A 22,612-nucleotide genomic window follows, 5' to 3' on the forward strand; every position below is an offset into this window, starting at 1 on the left:
AGTCCCCAAAATAGAAGACAGCTAATGAAATGCACTCACAATAAGGTAAGGAAATTAATCCGAGACAAATGGTACAGCAAGACTAACAGACTATTTTTGGCATTTACTTAATTAAAAAAAAGACACTCACCCACATCTACTTGTCATAAAAGACCCAGTTTACATTCCTGCAACTACAAGTTTTTCAAAAAAGAAATTTTAAGAGAACTTTCAAAACCTTGTGAGAGTTCTCAGTCAACAAATCACAATTGTGCTACATTCTGAATAAAACCTATTGTAAGAAAACCAAGTAGCAAAGTGTAGAAGGGTGTAGAGCCAGAAACATTTTAGCTAAACCTCAATTGGAACAAGCATACCATAGCCCAGTCTTCTCAACTTTGGGAAGAGCAAAAAAATAATAACTATAAAGCAACTACCAGTTTTTACTCATTTCTAATGATAACGTCCACCAGCTCAGGTCTTTTAAAAAGAAGCTTTAATATTGCTTACTGTTGAATAAAAGCAATATTAAAAGATATATTTGGTTTGTGGGTCAGTGATAAGGCAGATTTTTTATTAGAGGAGAATTGCATACTGAAATGGCACAACCTCTGAAATGCAGTAATATTTCTTCCAGTTCCTTGACTTCTATATACATCCTCAATTCTGTTGCTGAAGCATATATAACCCTACCCATATCTTTCATCAAAAACACATCTCCCAATCAGAAAATACCCATTTTTATCCTGATGCACCCAATGCTGTGATCTATACATTACTGTAAGCCTGCCAGATCCCCTTATTTTTAGATCACTGCTCCCAGCCAGCCTGCTGAGAAAAGATTAATCAGTGATATTGAGAAGTGAAACTCAAGCTAGCTTTCAGCTGATGGTAATTTCCATAAAGCCAAGTTCTCCTTCAGTGGCTGTGGCAGATATGGCTAAGCACTGCTTCCAGCCACACACAGCAATTCATGTTTTAACAAATCCTATTTGAGTACACCAGTGCTACACTCAATGCAGTGGTCCTTTCTGCATGCCAAGTGTAAAACCTGAACAAAAAGATGGATCTCAAACCAAAAACACGAATATAAACATTCTGTATAATGACACTGAGCCATAACACACTGTTCAAACCACCTGGATGTTTTGTGCTGTGGCTAGACACCACATGTACAGTTGATTGTGAGAACTGCTGAAAGCAAAAACTTACTTGCTAGTTTGGCTTGAAGTCCTGAAGGCCCAGGCTTTGCAGTCTCTGACTTAGAAGAGCCCGGCAGAGACAGTTTTGGTTTGGGCAAATTGACTTTCGGGCTGAAGCGGGCAGCCCACTCGAACTTGGAGGAGCCAGCAGTTTTGTTCTGCTCCTTCTCGCGACTGCTCCTGCGCGGGCTGGGGCTGGAGGCGGACCGGGACCTCCGGGCCTTGTTCTGGTCTTTCCCTTGTTTCACCCGGGCGCCCTGAGGTACGGCTGTGGAGGCAGCAGTGGAGGAAGAAGAGGAAGTGGAGGCTGAAGAGGAAGAATCCGTGACAGTGCTACACCCAGCTTTGGCTGAGGTCACTGATTTTGAAGCCAGCTTGGTGGGTTTTGCAGGCCTCTCCTCAGGACGGGTTGAATGAGCCCCAGAACCACTATTTAAATTGGAGGAAATATCAATCTTTTTTCTTTTCTGAGACGGGGATCCCCCAGTAGCTCCACTCTTTCTGCTGTGGGCCTTGCTCGTTGATGCAGACTGCTCAGGTTTCAGCTGCTGATCTTGCGCCAACTGTCTTTTCTTAGATTTAGCTTGTCCTCTCTTCGCCTCTGAAGAGCTCTCAGGGGGCTGAAGTGCTTTGGGCTTTTTGGCAGGGCTGGGAGAGTATGAACCCTTATTTTCTGGACCTGAACTACGTTTAAATCCACGGGAACCGTCTCTCTTGGACGTCTGTCCTGTTTTGTCTCTCTCTGAAGTACTAGCTGTATCTGGGTCTTCTTGCTGCACTAATGGTGCCGACGACGAAATACCGCTTCTAGAAAGAAGAAAGGAGTATAAATGTTAATTTTCAACAGAGCTGCCTTCGTAAATGAAACCACATATACTCATTTAGCTGTAAAAGGTGATTAAAAAGTACAATATACATTATTCAGTTTATCTAGAGAGTTACTTCTGATTAGTAGATTAGGCAACACTAGAGAGCTACATCCAAGTTTCAAAATACATTTCTGAAACAATGACAAAGGTGCTGTACCTTCTAGAGCTGTGCCCTCTGGATTTTCCAGAGACAGTGTTGGATTGCACTTTTGAAGCCTTAGAAATAGGTCTTCTATTCTCAGGAGGGGTATTTGCTTTATGATTTACCTGCTCTGACTGCAACCTGTAAGGTTGAAAATTGAAGACCAGGTAACAAGAGGGCAAATTAATGCCTCAAAGAGAACAAAAATACTGCAACCACACTACTTACATTCCCCCTCAATGTCCAGTTTTTAGAATTTGTAAAAAGCATATTTGGTGGTAGGGCCACGAAGGTACCACAATCCCAAAATGTATTGAACTGTTAATAATGGCAATCAACCCCCCTCCCCTCACCACCACCAAGACAGCTACAATCCAAAGCAAAGTGAAATCTTGGACTTAAACTCGCTTAATTAGTGGTTGCTAAGTAAAAACATTCCAAGATCAGGTTGCATAGACAGATGAAAAACACTTTCTGTTCAACTACAGCACATTCACATTTTCTAAAATTACTGTGTGGCATCCATTCTGTGCAGCTCGCCCTTCTTTTTCTTGTGAAAAGAATTGTAATAGAGGATTATTAAAATGAGAAGGCACACCCCCTAATTTCCTCCACATAAAGCCATAGGAAGACGAGAACAGAAGGCAAGAGTGAACTCACCTTCCTCCGACTGCTTCGTCTTGTGGCTGGGCCGCAGCAGTGTTCCTCTGTGAACGTCGCAGTGACCCCCCTGGATTGTTATTAGGCCGGTTGGACATTGGCACCTCTCTCCTGAAGGGACATACCCTTTCTAGACACTACCATTCACTGGAAGGTAAAGAAAAACAGATACAGCGTTAAAATATTCAGGAAAATGTTTATAACCACAGGACATACATCCTGGAGTTCATAAACATTCATAGCATTCTCATTTTCCCTGTAGGGTTCATTAACCGTTTTTATTCGAAGAGAACTCTTTGGTCCTACTATACTGGGTGCTCAGAATTGTACAAAATGTTTGCATTTTTTTCCCTAAGAGCAATAACATAAGCATGGATGAAAAAAAGCCATCACATTCTCCCAATCCAATACATAAAGATCCAATCATTTACTGTATTGACCCCATTTTGTGTCCTTATTATAAATTACTTATTATACATTACAACAGTGTATCACAAAAATCAATGTCAAGGCTCCTTGAAAACATTTTTTATTAATACAAAGATAACAAAAATCAATACGCCTTAGTACTGCATAAAGTGCAAATGTTCCTTTTAGGTGGCTGTTGCATATAATTCTGGAGATATACAGACTCGTTAATCAAACACAAGAGAGTAATCAAGGTCACAGAACCTGCAACAGATTCAATTACTTGGTACTCAAGTCATCCGTACAAATATTACAACACATGACTACTTTAATACTTCTCATTGACAGAATTTAGAGATCTGAAATTATAACAAAAAGACAACCCGCTAAAATACAGTGAAAGATGCGGATTGATATTTAAAAAAAGAAAGGATTAAGGCAAAACCAAGCAGATCTTCATTAAGATATTTTGGTTATGGTTAAAGACCTTGGCACTACAATTAAAAATCAGTCATTAAATGCATCACAAAAACACAGCCTATGACTAAAAACAACAGAAGCTAATCTAACCCCAACCTAAAAGGCAACAACTAATTTACTTTATTTCTGAAATGTTATGAAAATAAAACTCTTGCAGATTAACACATTTCAGAAAAGTAAAAATTACTTTCAAGTTAAAAGGTCAAAACGGTAAACAATTTCAAGTGGACAGATTGAAATCTGTGAAGACCATTTTACAAATATTTCTACTACTTGATTTTGTTAGAATTGACCAAATGTGCCATTCAAAATCTAAACACACAGAAGAAAGGGTCCCATATTTTGCTTCATAATCCCTCACATTTAACTAAAAACTATTCTACTCCCTCCTCAAACATATCACACTAAAAAATTACAAGAATATCCCATCTTGAAGAACATAATAGCCCTCTTTTTGGATTAGCAAAATTTGTGAACAGAATGAACCTTTGAGGTTATATAGGATGAATTTATCTAACTACAGCCAATTTGCAATCTATGTTCTGTACACTCCTCCTCTTAAAACATCCTAACCCTATCATGATATGTCTCATCGCTCATCCCCATTTCAACTGGCCGTGGCTTTTTTACCATCTTCTCAAAAGCAAGTTCATGACTGGTTCATCCTCAATCAATCATTAAAGATCATGCTCACGCAGAACATCAACATCTTCCAATTGCTTTTGCAAAACCGGTGGGTTTTGCACACCCAACAGCTGAGAGGTATGTCTACAGTTGCCACCATATCTCAAGGTTAATGGAAAATCAGACCTTTGTACATCGGTGCTAAAAGGAAAACACTACATCAATTTGTACTGCACTGCACCTCAAGAAAAATGAAGAAAGCAGCCATGCACTGCTTTCCTGAATGCCCAGTACTATTTCACAGCACCACAAAATTTGATCATAAAAATGCAATCGGCACTCAAAAGCCATTCAGCAGTCAATTCAGTTGATTCACCATAAAAACACTGATGGCGAGAACCTTAAAAAACCCTTAAAAACAATCCTTAAAAATCAGGCTCTATTTTACCACAGGCAATTTTTATCACAATATTCAAGGAACTTTCAAAGCACCTAACATAAGCAGTTTAGATGTCCTTAGAAAAAAAACAACTTGGAGAATACTTAAGAAATCACAGCTTGCAAACAAAGCTTTATTGGTAGGCAGTTTATGACGGAATCAGCCTATTTCACTATGCCAAAAGACAACCAAAGCACACAGCCAAACACATGAAAAATATTGCACATGAAAAAAATATCAGTAAGGTAATGAAACATCCTGAAAAAAAACTGCAGGCAACAGCCAATCTACATTTTAAGATTTACTGGCCGTTCATAAAAGGTATCAAAGCAGTAAAACATCAACTATCTACCAGCATTAAAAATTGCTAATAAATCTAGTTTATGCAAAAGTTAATGTCCAACCTGCTTACTCTCAAAGGCTAGCAGGCAATCAAACATTATAGAAACATGATCAACAGCAGCACACCACTCCAAAATTACAAAATCAAATATTCCTTCAGTCTGCACAATCATGCTCTCGACAGATGTACAGCAGCCCTCTGCCACAAGCGATGTAAAACACTGAACATGTAGGAGCTGACACTTTGTAAGAGACGTCTATCACTGCATCTTGATACCAGCACGCAGCATAAAAAAATATTTAGTCCCATCGTGCGTAAGACTTGTTTTGCAGTGCACCAGTCTAACTGTGTAATATTTTTCTCTGAGGATCCGAGTCCCTGATGGGAGAATGCTTCATTCCAAAACTGCTGCACATTTCACCTCTTCCTACAAGGACATCTTCAGGCCCTAGAAGAACTGTTTGTTCCATTCTAGATTTCAGTCAAAATGACTTTTTCTCAAGTTTTCAATAGCAGCTGCATTTGAACACAACAATGCAGTTTTCATCAGTGACACTTTAACACCTTTATTCAAAACAGAATTAGTGCATTGCAATAATCTGTGGGAATAGTGGAGTGCAGACATTCACAAACCCTGAGACTGATAATTTAACAAATGTACATCAGACCAGTAGTTCCTCCTAACTCTTCAGAACAATTTTATAACACCTACTACAGCCACAATCCAGCGCATCTACCAAGAGTAGCTTCTTCCCAGTCATGAGTACATACAATAACAGACTTTTAAAAAGAATACTGAAATGCTCCCTTTTTGCTAGCAAAGCTGAAAGCCCCTATGACTCACAAATGATCCAGCTGACGCAAAAACAATTATGCCTTTTCCACAATCAATAGACCCACTTACCTATATATGTAGTCCTTTTTTCTCCCTTCAAGATTTGCTCTTTGACAATTTCATCGGAAATTCAAATAACTTTTGCGCAAGTAGCTACCCTTAGAGTACATAAAAAAACTATTTCAAACATGAATCGAGTAACACTTCTTCAGCAAACATGCACAGAAACACACAACATGCTCACATAGCTATAAACCTGCGATAAGACTTACTTTAATATTTCAGTAACTCAATTATCAATCAGCATCATCTCAAATGCCCTTTAACGCTTAAATTGCAGTAATATAAGCATTTGTGCAAACCTCTACATTTCTAAACCCAATTGAGGCCTCTCTTAATGAACTTTGCAGTGGATAGTTCCATACTAATATTCAGATTTTAAAGTAGAGCTGGGCGATAATTCGATAACGATAATTATCACGATATAATTTTCCTCGATATCATTTTCACAAATGTTCGATATATATGTTTATGCTTTGCGCATGATACGCGCACTTGCGTGTTGCAGACCGGGCAGCTAACAGATTTGTTTAACGTTTCTGCTGTTTGGCAAGTGTTTGTTGTGTTCTTAAAATAAAAAGTTGTTTAATTTACCAATTAACTGTCTGGTTTCTTCAACTTTAACTCAGGAGAAAAAATCTGCCTTTAAACTTGAAAGAAATAATGATTTGACATTTATCGTGATAATTATCGATATCGACTGATATGAAAATTTTTATTGTGATAATGTTTTTGGCCATATCGCCCAGCCCTATTTTAAAGTACATCATATTTTAAGAAGTTAAATCTAAACTGCAGCTACCATAGTTCACATTTTTCAAATTAACCAACAAGAAGCATCTCTTCCCTTTTCAATAAGAAATTAATTATTTTTATACATATAAAAAAACTTTAGATCTACAATAGCCAATATTACAATAGTAGAGCTACATATTTCACAGCTATAAGAGGATTTTATAAAATTACATTTCCATGGTTATTGAATAGCAAGCTATAATAAGAGCATTAGCTTTGCATTTTTATTCCCAGCCACATCACACCACATGTGGGCCGACTACATAGTACTTCTGCTCAACTGGATGATCAACTAATTGTTTCTGTGATACACACTGATTAAATCTGTACACCCTAACTTGTTGGTAACTAAGTGTCTTATAGTTTAAATGATTTAAATGCCAAAATAAAAAAAAAACCTTAAAGGCCTTTAATTTGCATTTTAGACTGAGAACTTTCATGAGCAACTGCTTTCTAAGCAATTTCAATTACATAACTAACACAGTCAATCATTCTTTAAAGTTATGCCCCATCCACACCAGTACTTTAAACTGCTTAGTCCATAAAACTAAACATTTTACCACTTAAATTTAATTAAAGGACTCTAAATAAATCTGAAAAATGATCCTTTGTGTGTTAATCCACCCTTTCAGATATATTGTTTGATGTCTCCGTTATTCATTGATTCACTCTAATGTAATATCTGGTAAAATACACTTAGCAGACAATGATCTCTTCTGATTTCATTGGACACGCATTCAACCTATCTAGGTGCAGTTATGATATGCAGAGAATTAAAGAAACAAGATGCAGTTATTTCTGAAACTGTAGAAGTCCAAGAAAATGATGGTTTCACTGAGGACATGTTCTGACATGCAAGAAAACCAATTCTGCTTTATCATAGTGTGATTACAATGTTGTAGTACATGGGCCAAGTGGATTATTGCAAATTTGCTTAGAACAAAATGGTTTTACAGCCTGTTAATAATATTATTTGATATATTTTTATAAATTTGATGTTATATGTACAACATGATAATGATCTGGAAAAATCATGAATGCATAAAGACACATCACAAACTACTGTAGTAGCTATTCCAGGCTTTGATCTTAATTTTTGATAACGAACAAAAATTCTATCCAACTTGACACCAAAAGTCTTTTCACTAATGTTTTCTTTTCTAACAAAAACAAACTTCATTCAGAAGGATACGTTCTAGAGTAAAAAAAAACAGCAAAGGACTTGGTTCCTTTCATGTTTCTACTGCTGTAAAGAACACTTCAGTTCACTTTAAAAAAAAAATCTTCCAGATTCAATTTTGCATTTGTGTTGACCAAGTCCTCTTTGCATTTGTTCTGCTCAGTAAGGAATATAAACAAAACATCCTGACACCATCTTGGTGAAGATGATGCTAGGAAAATCTGTGTATTTTCAGCTTGCAGTGAAAATTATCACAAGAAAGAGCATGAAGACATTGAGAGAGAACAACAAAGCACGTTTACTGAAGCAACTACACACAAAAACAGGTTAAAAATGGCTGTTGCTGCTACATCAATGGATTAGATGGGAAAACTTTCAGAACATGCTATAGTACATAGCAGCATGTCTTTTCCTTGTGCCCCTGTAACACCAATGTAGGAAGTACCATGGGGGTACTTCCTACATTGGAGAAAGTACTCACTTTCAAATGCAGCTCATCCGAAAAAGAACTCCTATTGAATGGCTTTTAACATCCAAAAACAAGATAGCCCCACAGATTACAAGTTTCTTCCAATTTTACAACTTTAAGTGATCATAACAATGAAAGAGTAAATAATAAATCTATGAATTCAAATAATTAATTTTACTCCAGAAAAGACCAACAGTTTCCACAGCAGTGCCACAACGCTAACAGTAAAGTTTTCAGATTTCAAGCAGTGAACTTTTTTTGCAGTAGAATAACAGTTCCCTTTCCTCTCAATCAACACTTACCCAAAATGCAGTACCCATGTTGCTGGAAATAATTAGTACAAGTCCTTGGCTCTTACCACTGACTTGAAATGTGAGCACAAATCTGTTATGTCTGCCAACTAAATAATGTGGAAAGTGCACAGCAACTGATATTTCCAAAGATAATGGATAAGCTATTGATACCTTTCTAAGATACCTAGATAAATTAAAGAATTGCTGAAAATGTTATGAATTATGTTTTTGTCAATCTGCTAAAAACACAGACTGAGACGTTGTGGTGACTCACAAATATATAATTTGTTGCATTAGCATATTCTTGTTCACATTCCTGCCCCAAGTGTGAAAGACAGGCTATAAATAAATCAAGTACAAGAAGCAACTTACCTTTTAACTCACAGCTAGTAGACAATCACTAAAATTTAATTTTCCTGCGTGACAAGCTAACAGTTTTACCTAAATCTGGATGAATATTCAGTAGCACTTACACAGAGGCAAAGTTAATGCTTTTTGTACTTCATTTTTTAAATGCTGATCATGATGACTGCAAATCACCACTCTTTATAGACTCAGTTCAATATGTACAAAATCCAAGTAAACAAAAAAAAACAATCTACTATGCACTTTACAGGAACCAAGACATATAGTCTCTGATTTCATTACAATAAGTTTAATAGCTGAACTTTAAGAACCATCTCTCAAAACAGCAATATGCAACTTCAGCCATACATCATTCTGTTGACATGGGGATTTGAATGCACTTAACATTACATTATAACTCCAGTTTGAAATTCACTGATATGTTGCTACGTTTTACTATTAACTTTCACTGCTCTCAATGTTTTTCATTTTACAAAACAGCCACTTCTCAATACTCCTAAAAAACAAGCCACTGGTGGCTAGCTGGTAACCACAGCTAACACACAAAAGCACAATAATCCCTTTCCCCCATAAAACATCAGAATAAAATTCCTGTTAACTCAGAACTGCTAAATCTTTTCAAACAGTACAACCATTTCCATTAAAAATAGATAAATTCTACAATGTCTTTGTATGTTAATGGCCTTACAAATTTAGTTTTTCATATTGTTTCATTTTTAATTTTTAATTAACAGTTTTGTTTGAAGAAATTCAAAAAACTCAACAAAGACAAACCTAACTTGAGGATTACCAGGGTACAGAAGTCACTTTGTGATTTAAGATCACAACATAACTAGGTGTACGACATAATGAAATTTAAAGATGTTCTGTACCTAAAATGTAATAAATTCCCTTTGCCATAAAACAATAATTTGGGATGACATAAATAATGTTTTTCTATTAACTGTGAAGGGTCTGTAACATATGAAACTGTCTGTCTGCAAAAGTGCAACCTACAAACTGCAGCACTTCAAAGAGATCAGAAATCGTCACAGACATCAATGGGCATCGTTAACTGTTGACTACATCAACAGATACCCTGTATGTGACCCAATAAAAAGTAGCCAAAATAAAACTGTAACTATATGTTACTTTGCAACAAAGCCAAACAACTGATTAGCTGTGTCACTTTGAGGACAGAGCATTAAAAAGATTGACCTGTGTGTCCTCCATGCAACATGGAAGTAAGATGCTAAGGGATTTTGAGTCCAAATACAAGTTGCAAAACACACGTACACTAGGAAGGCACTGTAGCACAGCGGTTAACATTGCTACCTCACGGCACTAGGGCTTCTGGCTTCAATTTCTGGGACGGCAGCTGCGTGGAGTTTGTATGTGTTCCCCAATGTTCCCATAAGTTTCCTCCCACAGACCAAAGACATAATGTAGGTTAACTAGATCCTGGGGATAAAAACTGGCCCTGGTGTGAGTGAGTGTTTGTGTCTGTGTGTCTTGTGATGGACTGGCGTTCCATCCAGGGTATATCCTGCCTTCCACCATTTGCTTGCTGACATAGGCTCCAGCTGCCACGTGACCCTGTATTGGATAAAGAGGTTAAAAATGGCTGGATAGATGTGTATGCTGACCCCCATGAACACTACTTTCAAACTTTGGTCTCAGAAACATTTGGTGATGACAACATGGCAGGGTAAAAATTTCACAGAGGGCTTCATAAAATGATCTCAATTAACACACTGATCTACTCGTACTGTTCATGAAGCAGCACTATTGTTCTGAGGAACCGATATGGTATCCTTCTAATGATTAATGTACTTTTCGTCAGGGCTTCTGGTGCAAACTGCATAGCAATGAAGCCCATTCTCACCATGACTCAAAGGTTCCCATCAGAAATAGCCAGGATAGACAGTCTGTGATGCCGCCTATAGTCAACTGAGTTAGAGAGAGCTAGGTTTGCTCTATGAGTGGAGGTCCACCAACGCCTCCTGAAAAACCTCAACTGCCTATGAGAATAATAAAAGAAGATCTCTCAAGTAATAATAAGCTTCCTTGTTTAGAAGATTAACTTATTACAAGTCTTTAGCTAAACTGGATTCTTCTGCAGAGCTATGAAGTAGCTGTTTAACACTCTAATGGGGAATATTTTGATCTTGCAGATGTGGTTTTGTTCAGCCACTCAGTGTTTTTGATTATCATTCTTTTGAATGTTGTCATTTATTTCATAATTTGCAAGATAGAAACTAAACAGTATATACAGTACCCAACCCCTTAAGAAGTATACATGCAAATTCTAAACTGATGAAACCACTCAGACAGTTAAACCAGTACATGGAACTAGTCTGACAACTTCAGCAATATCCCAGTGTTACCAGTGTTCATTAAAAGCAGATGTAAGAGAAACTGATTTACAGTTCAATAACAGTAGATCAAACTGTAAATACAATGTGTGGGTCAAAGGCGTCTTTGTTGGGGGTGGGGGGGGGAATAAAAGCTCTGGAAAAACGAACATGTGTCATGAGTAAAAATACTGTTTTAATCCATTATATCCGAGGCAGGTCAGCATTACGGAATGCTTACATTAAAACCCAGAAAGATGATTAGGCGAGATGTAAAGAAAAAACATTGTTCGACTGCAGGCTATAATTCATTAAAAAACGTTTTACTAATGTACAGAACTATAAATTTACACTGTAATAACCAGTGGTCTTAAAGAAAAAATACTCAGAAAATACGACAATTATTGAGGCCCTACTTAGGCCGCCAGATCGTTCCTCGTCTTTTGTTTATGTTAGTAATATGTCCAGACGATCTCGGAGTTAAGTATATTTCTTTATAACTCTGTTTTTTGTTCATTCAAACCCATTCGCACCCACGTAAACTTGACTTGTCCAGACAACCTACACAAGAGTTTTTAATTTCTTTCTTTTCCTGGCCGAGGCCTTGCCGCTTACGAACAGCCTCGGTCTCGATTGAACAGATACGGCCAGGAAAAGAGCTCTTAATCCAGATTCAGGATCTCGACTGAGCACGGCATCTTTGTATGTTGTGCAACGCTTTCACTGACGTTTACACAACCCGAGTGAGCCCTAGATAAAGTGATGCATAGATTTAAATCATACAATTTAAAATACAAATTATGGTGGCAAAACAACAAATGAGATTAATAAAAGGTGAGTAGCCACCTAAAGCGTAATGGCCTTTATCTGTATACGTAGGTTTAAAAAGCTGTTGAGTGATCTTCCATACGTAATGAATTAATTAAATCTGAGTCGTTTTAGAAGGAATTCTGTCGGTCCAGTTTAACTAGATCTACAACGTCCTCAGCTTTACTAAGAACGCGTCTCGTATCATATATCTCGATCATGTCTGCACCTCTATAAAGCTTTCTTGTCAGGACAGTTTGCTTGAACAGACGTATTTTCAGAGAGAAGAAGCTACGTAAACAAATGTTTTACACCCAGTGAGGTGACATTGTGTTGCAATGCAAAGTTTCGTTTTTTATCGCGATCGCTATGACGAAGAAGTCGGCTGAATAGACCACACGAATTTTTAATTCTAAAAAAAGTGACACGTAAATATTTATAATTAACACATCGTAGTATGCGTTGTATTCACTCACTAGATCTCAAACATTCATTTTGCGCTTCTCTCGCACAAAGAGGACAGGGCATGGCTGGCTTTTTTAAACAAAAAAAATGGCAATATGTACAATTACAAAACGAAATGGCCTCTGAACCCCGTTTTCACTGCTTGCATCACAAGAAGAAAAAAACAGGAAAGCAGGAACAGGATTCGAGATGACAATTGGAATCCATATTTTTCGCGAAACTGTATCACCCCCCCACCTTTATATTTCAAGGTCCTCGCCTTCAAACGATCCCGTAAATACACTACACCAACGTTAGTGAAGGCTTGATAGACGATTGGTATTACCTATTTGTTCCAGTGTTGTAGTTGTTGTTACAGACAGTGCAGCAGCTCCACTCTCTCAGCTCTTACCTTCACATCAGCTGAGGGACCTGCAACTGCAGTATACCTCCGCTGAAGCGGCCCCCCTTCTTCCGCCAGGAACTACTTTAACTTAACAAGGAGAAAAGCAACTTGTATTCAATATTTAAGGGCGTTTAACATTAAAAATACAAGTATGAGAATCCATCTTTGGCCTCTTTAATTAAAGACAACAGATCTATTATTCCTTTTAATCTGCGCTTAAAGTGGCTGAGAAATATCCCTCCGCAGGGTCATGACCCTGCAATATTAACAAACTGTTTATTTGCTTTCTGCGGTTTTTTTACACCTTGTCAGTGAGATCATTTAAGTTTAATTAGATACCCCGTAAATGCATGCCTATTCTATAAAAATCCAACAAATGTTTATTTTTTATTTTATTTGTTTTTTATTTTATAATTCTAAAAAGAGTGGTCCGTTGTCCCTTTCGTTGCCGTGGTAACGACAAAGCGTCTAAACATGGCGTCATTGCTGGGAGAAACTGTGTTTGAAACGAGCGGCCAGGGTCCTGCACCTAACAAAGACTTTTACCAGTTGCTTGTAACAAAGACTGATGTAAGTAATATAAATGTGACTCGCAAAGAAAGTTATCGCACTGTAGTGTATTTTGTTGCTTTGTGCTTGCACTTTACGTTTAAAAACAAAACATTGAGATGAGGAAGGTAAATAAGCATCCGTACAGTTTGTTTCTATTGTGTTGTATGAATGTGTTTGTCTGTATATTTTATATCTTAAACCTTATCTTTCAGTTTCATGTAGTTAATTACTTTGAAAAGGCGCTGTCAATTTAACCATTTCAACTAGTTTGGTCTCTATAGTAAAAACGGCTGGATCCAGAATCTTATCGAACCATAAGTTTGAAACATGTTTTGAAGGGTCCATGGAATTGGCTTCAACATCTTGACTGAGATGTTAAGACAGGCCACATCAGTGTAAAAATGGTGCTTTCTTTTTCATTCTTTAAATATACATCTTCTGTTCTGATTTATTGCTGAGCTGGATGTAACCCCTTGGGTTAACTGTTGATAGTTTTTAAGATTTGCAGCCTTGAATGAACCACCTGAACAATTTCCATTTTCAACCAACACTAAAGACATTATATTCCTACTGTATATAGTATGTCTACATGTCACATCCACTTGAAACCAGGTGTATCTTAGTTTCCAAGTTGGAATGACTAGAAGCCTGTTTTTTTTTCTTCCACCAACAGTAGAATAGGCAAAATTAAAACGTTTTAAACATTACCAGCATCATTGCAGTTATTTCCATCAGTCTTCACAAATGTGGTGAAGCACTGCAATGAACTACTGTTAAGGGATGTTTGCATGCAACAGATCAGTGCTATGCCTGAAAGCCAGTCCTTGCACTGGGTTCCTGTCAAATTCTGTGTGGACTTTAAAATCCTCATGCTCACCTATAAGGCTCTGCATGGCTTGGCACCTCAGTACCTGTCTGAACTATTATCGCCCTACTCCCCACCTTGCAGCCTTTGCTCTTCTAATTCTGGTCTCCTATCTGTCCCCCAAGCCCGTCTACATTGTATGGGTGACAGGGCCTTCTCCTGTTATGCCCCCAAGCTCTGGAACTCTCTCCAAGGATATCAGAGAGTCACCTTCTCTAAATTCCTTCAAATCCGGACTCAAGACCCTCTTCTTTAGAAGAGCCTTTACTTAAGTGGTTCCATTCTTTACCCCTCTGCTCCTACTATACTTAGAACCACAATCCACGGTCTCCTCTGTATATTGTAATTGTGTTTTATCTTGTGTATTATTTTTATTTATTGTTTTTATCATTCTGTAAAGCATTTTGAGAAGCCACCTTTAAAAGCGCTATATAAAATAAAGTTTAATATTATTGTCTTATTAAACAGCTTCACCTTCAACTGCAGCTCCTCTATAAGCATTAGACCAATTCAACTTTGGTGGGTTTCTCAATAAACATGAGCTCATTCAATCGTGGTATTTCTATGCATTTTCAACAAATGAAGGGTGATGTGAACTAATCACATTCCACGTCAAAAGAACTTTTTCTAACCTTAGTGGGGCTGTAGCAGTGCGAAGGGAGTGATATTGGGAAATGTGGTGTTGATGGCTGCCATGTTGGATTTTGTGACTTTTGGAAGCTTTTCAGAACTCTTCTTCTCATGAACAGTGAATGGAACAGCTGTGGAAATTTGTAGTTTAGCCCTCTCAAATACACTATTGATTCTATTTTGGACATCTGTTCTATTTTAAGATATCTATTCTATTTGAGACATCACATGATGTTCAACATGGGCCCAATGACCTCTTCCACCTCATGCTCTAGGATTTCTTATGCATTTATGTTTTCATACAAAATGAACTGCACAAAGTGCACCCTGCTAAGTGTCTGCTAGATCATCTAAAGAAACACTTAAGATAGAAAACCTTGTGCAGTGAATAAATGGTCTTTATTTTTAATACATTTTAATACATCTTTCTGCAGTGATATCCCCCAAAACAATGTGTTTTTGATATATGTTGCCATTTTATAAGAATATTGAATTGATATTTTTCATTTGCTATGTAACTTAGTGTCTTCTTTATTCTGGATTGATTGCAGACAGTTTTTGGAATTTGTGGGAGATTTTATCTGATTAAAAATCTTAAATGTTCTTGATGTATGTTTTGTACAATATATATCAGTGTGTAGACATCTGCAATGTATTGTTCTCAAGCTTTTCATTATACTGGAAATTGCATATATAAATTCTATATAAAGGAAATTCTATCCCTAAATTGGCAGGTTAATTGGCAGGTTCGGAAATAAATATGCATGAGTTGAAATCAAGAGTATTTCATCTCAGTATAAATCTGTCATTAATTAGCAAAAGGGTCAATTGTTGTAAATGGTATATGGCTAGTGTCATCATTAAAGGGTTAAATCTCCAGAGAAGAGGCAGTAGACAGTCTTTGTTCATCTTAGAATCCCTTTTTACTATAATAGCATGTGACAGCCGCTGAAATATAGGATGAAATGTGTCTATGGCAACCAGTACATGGGGAAATGCTAATGACAGGTCATAGTCCGCTTTGACAATATTGAAAATCATTCTAAATCAGTTATTTTTGTTTGAACAATTATTTACCTAAAAAACCTATATGTATTCACATTTTAAAAGAGAATCTCTGGCCTTAACAATGTGGTATAGAGTATTGGGTACTTACGTGTACTTTCGACTCCTCTGTGTGCATTTGTATCATTATTTCTGAGCTTGCATTTTATGTCTATCTTATTTTCTCTCAATTTAAGGTAATCTGGAGGTGGTGGAAAATCTCTCTCCGAAGTGAATTTCGGAATGCAAAACCAGGGGAACTTAAGGAATCCCACCAGTATTATTTAGATGACTCCAGTCTTCAGGGTAAGGATGTTTTATAAAATATCTGCTCAGATTATACTAAGTGTTCTTTTTATTGCTGTTATTGCTTTATTGGATTTCTGTGTAGTACATGTTTAGTTATTCTTTCTTCTTGTGTATATCATGTGTATATGAACATTTCCACAGAAAGGTATTTTTGGATTTCCAGTAGTGACGGAGCATCATATTGCATACTTAATTAATTGATCAAATTAGTTAGTCCATTGATTTGATATTTTCTTTGTTAATAACTGGGGTTCATTTTTTTCTTAACTTGTGTGTATTGTGAGCAGTTTTGAAATTTGAATACATTTAATTTAATTTCTCAGTTCAGGTAGCCACGGTTTTTGGTAACAATATTCTGGAGTACACACGGAATCTGTGTCAGGGTCAGTTTGACTATCTGGATCGTCTTCCTGATCACTTGCTTCTACGTATTATTTCATTTCTGGACCTGGAAGATGTGGCTCAACTTTCTCAGACTTCATCAAAATTTAAAAGGGTAAGCCCTTGATAAACAGAAAGCTTTCCTGAACATATGAAAGGTTACAAATTTATCAATGAATCTGAATACATTTCCTGCACTCTTTTCAGCTTGAAACATATGATAGATCTAGATTCCATTTTTAATAACAAAATTGTATGTAAGACATCAGCAAGAAAAATATCACTTTTGAAAATATATTTTCTTCTTTTGAATTTTGTCTATTAAATTGGCACTATTTAAAGCCCACTGAAGCTAAGCAGGTGTGAGCCTGGTCAGTACCTGGATGGGAGACCTCCTGGGAAAAACTAAGGTTGCTGCTGGAAGAGGTGTTAGAGGGGCCAGCAGGGGGTGCTCACCCCATGTGGGTCCTAATGCCCCAGTATAGTGACGGGGACACTATACTGTAAACAGGCGCCGTCCTTCGGATGAGACGTAAAACCGAGGTCTTGACTCTCTGTGGTCATTAAAAATCCCAGGGTGTTTCTCGAAAAGAGTAGGGGTGTAACCCTGGCGTCTTGGCCAAATTTCCCATTGGCCCTTATTAATCATGGCCTCCTAATAATCCCCATCTATGAATCGGCTTCATCACTCTGCTCTCCTCCCCACTGATAGCTGATGTGTGGTGAGCGTTCTGGCACACTATGGCTGCCATCGCATCACCCAGGTGGATGCTGCACATTGGTGGTGGTGGAGGGGATCCCCATTACCTGTAAAGCTCTTTGAGTGGAGTGTCCAGAAAAGCTCTATATGTGTAAGCAATTATTATTATTAAAGTCCCTTGTAAAACTGTATTGGTGCTGTTCTGCACAGAAGTGATAATATCAGTACATTTTCAGTAGAGGGAGCACTTGTCTTTAATTTGCAGTGAAAACAAAAACCTGCTATGTAGGTTACATTTTGGAGACCACAGTATTTAAACCGTATTGTCAGCTGCATTAAACTGCTTTTTCCTGTACTTGAATTTGGTTGTTTTATTCTTATATGCTTGTTAGTTCAGAACATTGCTTTACAATAGAGCAGATATTGTTATGTATCAATAGATCTCTACAAAGGTAATGATTACTTAAAATTGAACAATTCTTTTAATTGTTTTTTTTCACATATTAAGTGCTTTTCACAAAACATTAAAACACTCCTGGCTTTTCACAGAACATTAAAAAACTGAGGTTGATAAAATGCACTCTGAATGATATTACATATTTTGCCACCTTTCCACAATCTCTGTGCATATGAGACAAAAGATGCATCAGTGTGATTTTAACCAAATTGTACAAAACTTACAATTCTACTATTTAAGAAGTATGAATGCGATTTTTACATTCCTGGTCACCGTGATTGGGCCAGGAATCTAAAATGGCAACTAAGGCTCTCCTTAATATAGAAGATAATGTATCAGCTGGGATTTGTGACTTGAGAGCCAAGAAAGCATCAGCCTATCCAACTGTAACCCAGTAAATAGACATACGAAAATCTGCCACTGCCTAGCGGAGGCTGGCTGAGTGCCAGGAACCTGAAAGGCACAGGATAGGTTGTCTCTCTGGGGCTGCCCCAAGACAAGGAGGCAGATGGGATTAAAGAACAATGACTAGGTCCCCATGGTAACCCCAAGTGAGACGAGTTGCAAATACTTTGGTAATGAGCCTTCCACAACCACACAACCATTTATGCTTAATGGCCATTTAGGTTTCTACTTTAAACTTCCCATAGATTGTAAACTGATGTGGTTTATTTTAGAATTGTCTCACATGACTGGTCAAATCCAATAAGGTCTAGTCAGAGCACAACAGAATTTGTATACTAACAGTATATGTGTAGAAAAAGTGTTGTGAGGAATAGTACATCAGTATAGGATTTAACATGGATTTTACAAGATTTATATACTGATGCACAATGAAAATGCGAAATCCTGGGTTTTATATCAGTAGCTCAATGGACACTTCCATCCATTCATCCATTATCAGGAAACCTATTCTTTTTATGCACAGCCATAATGTTACTTACATTTTAACTATGCAATGCTACAATAATGTAATTTTTGTTAATTATGTAGTATTTTTCCTTGTAATAACAAAATACTGTACTGAGCCAAAGCCATGTGATTTCATAAAAATGTCAGAAGCTCAGTATTTACTGTGCAAGTTTAATTAAAAAAAATAAAATGATTTGTGTGCTTTTGTTATATTAACAGATTAAAAACCTGTATAAATAGATGTTCAAAGATACATGATTTTAATTAATTCAAGAAGAGCAAAATATATGACCATGCACCATTGAGTAATGAAGACTGCCTGGCTGCTATTTGCATGATTGAAGGCAGTCTGTCTGCAAGACGTTGCACAGATAATGAGATGTTCTGCTTCAATAATCAGCAGTCTAATCCAGAGAAACCAGGAAACTCTGTAAGGGACAGAGGCCACTTCCTAGAAAGCAGAGGACACTGCATCTATCTGATCCTTGTACAAAATTGTTTTCAGAATTGCTGTGACTTTTGCACAATAAAATCAAGGAAGAAATGCCCATCAACAGTATGGCCATAGTTTGAGGGTAATTGTATTGCTCAGCGACCCATTTTCTTGAGACAATGATTTTCCTGTAAGCCAATTCAAAACTACACAGTGTTTGTGGCATAATCACAAGATCTTGAAAAAAATCATTTTTTAGAATATCCATAAAATTAACTTGCAAGTGCCATCAACTGGGAATGACCGCAATCACCCAGCCTTCGCCAGCTGACACAGCTGCACCAGAACAGTGGTGAAACATCTTAGAGCAGTCTATAAAGAGGCCTGGTCAAGTCTATTCATCCATAATGTATTGATGCCCAGGGAGATCATGTGTAAAATATATTAATCAGACAAAGCCTGGCTTAGGGAAGTTTCTTGTTCAGAATTTCTTTCATCTGTTTACAGTGGTGGTGGGAGGTGTGTTGCACACACTAGTATTTGTTATGTTATTATGAAATTAAACACGGCATCCCGTCAACCAATATTAAATGCAAATCATGTTTAAGTATTATTCAGATGCAAATAATTTCAAACCTGTTTTAATAGTCAGTTACTCTCCATGGGCTATTAAGTGGGTGTTTCTGATGTCTTTTCTGTCTGTTTTTTGTGTCCCTTTGTAGCTCTGTAACTCTGATGAGCTTTGGGAGCAAATACTGGAGAGTTACTGCGATACAGTCACTCCTGAGATGAAAGCCTTGGCCAGAGAGGTGGGCTGGAAGCAGATTTTCTTCACCAATAAACTGCAGCTTCAGATGCAGATTAGACGACGAAGACAGAAGTCAGATCCTAACACATCAACTGAGTAAAGAAAAGTCTTGCATTGATTTGGATATCACACAAGCTTTATGAATTAAAATGTTATAAAAAGTAAATGTTACAGGGATGTTCGTATTATTACTACATTGACTTTCTTGCAATGTAAGTTTTCTTGTCTCTTAATTGAATTTTAGTTAATAAACTACACAAGTTTTCAGTATTGTATATACGGTATACAACCTAGACAAACCTTCTAACTGTAGGGGCTTTTAACCTCTAATTTCAAAAAGTTTTTAGTGATTTACTAAGACTCTAGATGAATGAAACAACTGCCTATAATCTTATATTGTATGCCATTAAAATTCCGTTATTTTCTGCAATCCAAATAAGGGCAATTTATATTTGTCTTAGTGCATATGTTTAGAGGATTGAATGACAGTATTTGTTTTTTTACTGTGATTAGATGATGTTAGAGAATTTTTCAGCTAAAGCAGTTGAAATGTTGCGTGCCATAATCCATGACACTGAAATATCTTTGTATATGATGAAATCAGTTTGTATTTTGTAGTAGATTGTGAGTTAATATTTTTTCTTTATTAAAATGTTGTATGTGTCACCATTCCTGAGTATCTTCTAAAAATATACTATTGGTGTATGAGTCTGTAATCTTTTAATAATCTACACAATAATGCTAGTGTCTGTAGGATTTTATTAAGAACTACTATTATCTCATAAAAAAATAGAAGTAGTTCTTTATATTAAAATGTTATTAGATTTTAATTACAATGCATTTGCAAACATTGTTCAGCTAATTTTCAGGTCAATTCATCAAGGTGAGATCAGCTATTCACTGTCCCATCAGTTACAATCTGCAAAACCCACGTTTTATGATCTGCTTAACTTCTGGAGATGATGATTTTGAATTTGTTGATTTTCACCATTTCAGCCGTTACTGCTTTTCAGCCTCATTTTTTACTATTGGTGTTTCACAAAACACATACAATATGTAAAACTGGATTCCAGATCCTCAGGAAACCTGCACACTCTACTTTTTGTTCCAGCCAAAAGTTCAGTTTTTTAATTGAACTAATTAGATTCTAAAGTTGAAGGTTTTTACCTAGTGGAATAGCGGAGAATTAAAATTAAACTTGGAAAATGTAATAGATAAAAGGAAACCTCCAATGTGTTTAAGACCTGAAAACAATAAACACATTAGTATCTCAACTAAGTGTTCAGTTGTGCAGCAGTTCAGCTGGAAGACAAACCATTACAAAGAAAACATCAATTTGGAAGCCCTTACACAAGAATTAAGAATTTTGTCATGCTTATTTATTGTTTGTACAAATTCTTTATTTTTGCATTTAAAATTTGTTGTAATGTACAGAGTCAGGGTAAAATAAAAATGGAAACTTTCTATATTTTTCATCACTATAAAGGGGTACTGAGATGTTTTGAAGTAGCTCTTACTACAGTGGAAATGTGTTTTGGTAAGGGAAGGGATCTCAAACACTTGAGATTAATTCTTGTTCTTATGCAACAAATTAGTTTATTAATCTAAATATCGTCTCATGTTCACAAACATGTGACTAAGTAAATATTTTTTTCCCTGAATTTGCCATTTCAAATGTGCATTGCATTCCAGGTACTTTAAACAGCTCTGTGCTTGAAGAGGAGTATTATAATTATCCAATTGATATAATTATTAAATCAACTGAGTAATTCAATGCAGGTAGAATGAAAACACTGAGTTTCTTTAGGAATTTGAGTCTGACACCCTTGGTATAAGACGGCAACCTCATTAAAATTTAAATGTATGTGAGTTTTTTTTTTACAATCTGTGATCTGTCCAAAATCTTGTGGTTCAAAACTTTTCAAAAATTCTTCAGCACCTGTGAACTACACCAAACAGTCAAGTGTTATTAAGGAAGAAAACAACTGCCTTGTTATTGCTTTTGCATAAGGATACATCCATCATCAAAATAAAATATTTATTCCTGGAATGGATCATAGCTACCCAGAGCCTTTCCTGGAAGCATAGGATACAAAGGGGAACTACATGCTGGATGGGATGTCCATTCATTGTAGGGCATACTCACTAGTTAAAGACATCAACCTAGCCAACATTTCTTCAGAACAAAAGACAAAATCAGAGCACCTGGAGCCAACCACAGTAAACATGAGAACATGCAAGCTCCAAACAGAAGGCACCCCAGTCCAGAACTGAGCCCAGGATCTAAAAGCTGTCAGACAGCTGCTCTAACAGTCACACTACCCCACCTTCCTACTACTACAGACATTCTTCTGAAATATATTTTTCACAATTCCCATTCCAATCTT

At 36.8% G+C, this 22,612-nt stretch overlaps 2 protein-coding genes across 8 annotated transcripts in view; one reads left to right on the forward strand and one right to left on the reverse strand.

Annotated features, from left to right (window-relative positions):
• The window catches only part of trip12 (thyroid hormone receptor interactor 12), a 43,557-nt gene extending 30,384 nt beyond the window's left edge, over nt 1-13,173 (reverse strand). For 4 of the 7 annotated variants that reach the window (XM_088912936.1, XM_088912934.1, XM_088912935.1 and 1 more), the window contains exons 1-4: nt 13,075-13,164; nt 2,853-2,999; nt 2,208-2,333; nt 1,192-1,988 (exon numbers count right to left, since the gene is read on the reverse strand). In XM_088912936.1, coding sequence (XP_088769062.1) covers nt 1,192-1,988; nt 2,208-2,333; nt 2,853-2,950 — 1,021 coding nt within the window. In that variant the 5' untranslated portion in view covers nt 2,951-2,999; nt 13,075-13,164. Of the gene's footprint in view, nt 1-1,191; nt 1,989-2,207; nt 2,334-2,852; nt 3,000-13,074 lie in introns of all 7 variants that reach the window. The other 3 variants (XM_088912939.1, XM_088912938.1, XM_088912937.1) reach the window with 1 other exon arrangement.
• Nucleotides 13,174-13,608: 435 nt separating this feature from the next.
• fbxo36a (F-box protein 36a) lies at nt 13,609-20,423 on the forward strand. The gene is made up of 4 exons (XM_088914756.1): nt 13,609-13,704; nt 16,423-16,531; nt 16,858-17,030; nt 20,140-20,423. Exons 1-4 carry the CDS (start codon nt 13,609-13,611, stop codon nt 20,323-20,325), a joined length of 564 nt encoding a protein of 187 aa, XP_088770882.1. The 3' UTR covers nt 20,326-20,423.
• Nucleotides 20,424-22,612: the final 2,189 nt, after the last annotated feature.

Source organism: Atractosteus spatula, chromosome 4, assembly GCF_055471065.1.
Source record: "Atractosteus spatula isolate fAtrSpa1 chromosome 4, fAtrSpa1.hap1, whole genome shotgun sequence".
Classification (NCBI taxonomy): domain Eukaryota; kingdom Metazoa; phylum Chordata; class Actinopteri; order Semionotiformes; family Lepisosteidae; genus Atractosteus; species Atractosteus spatula.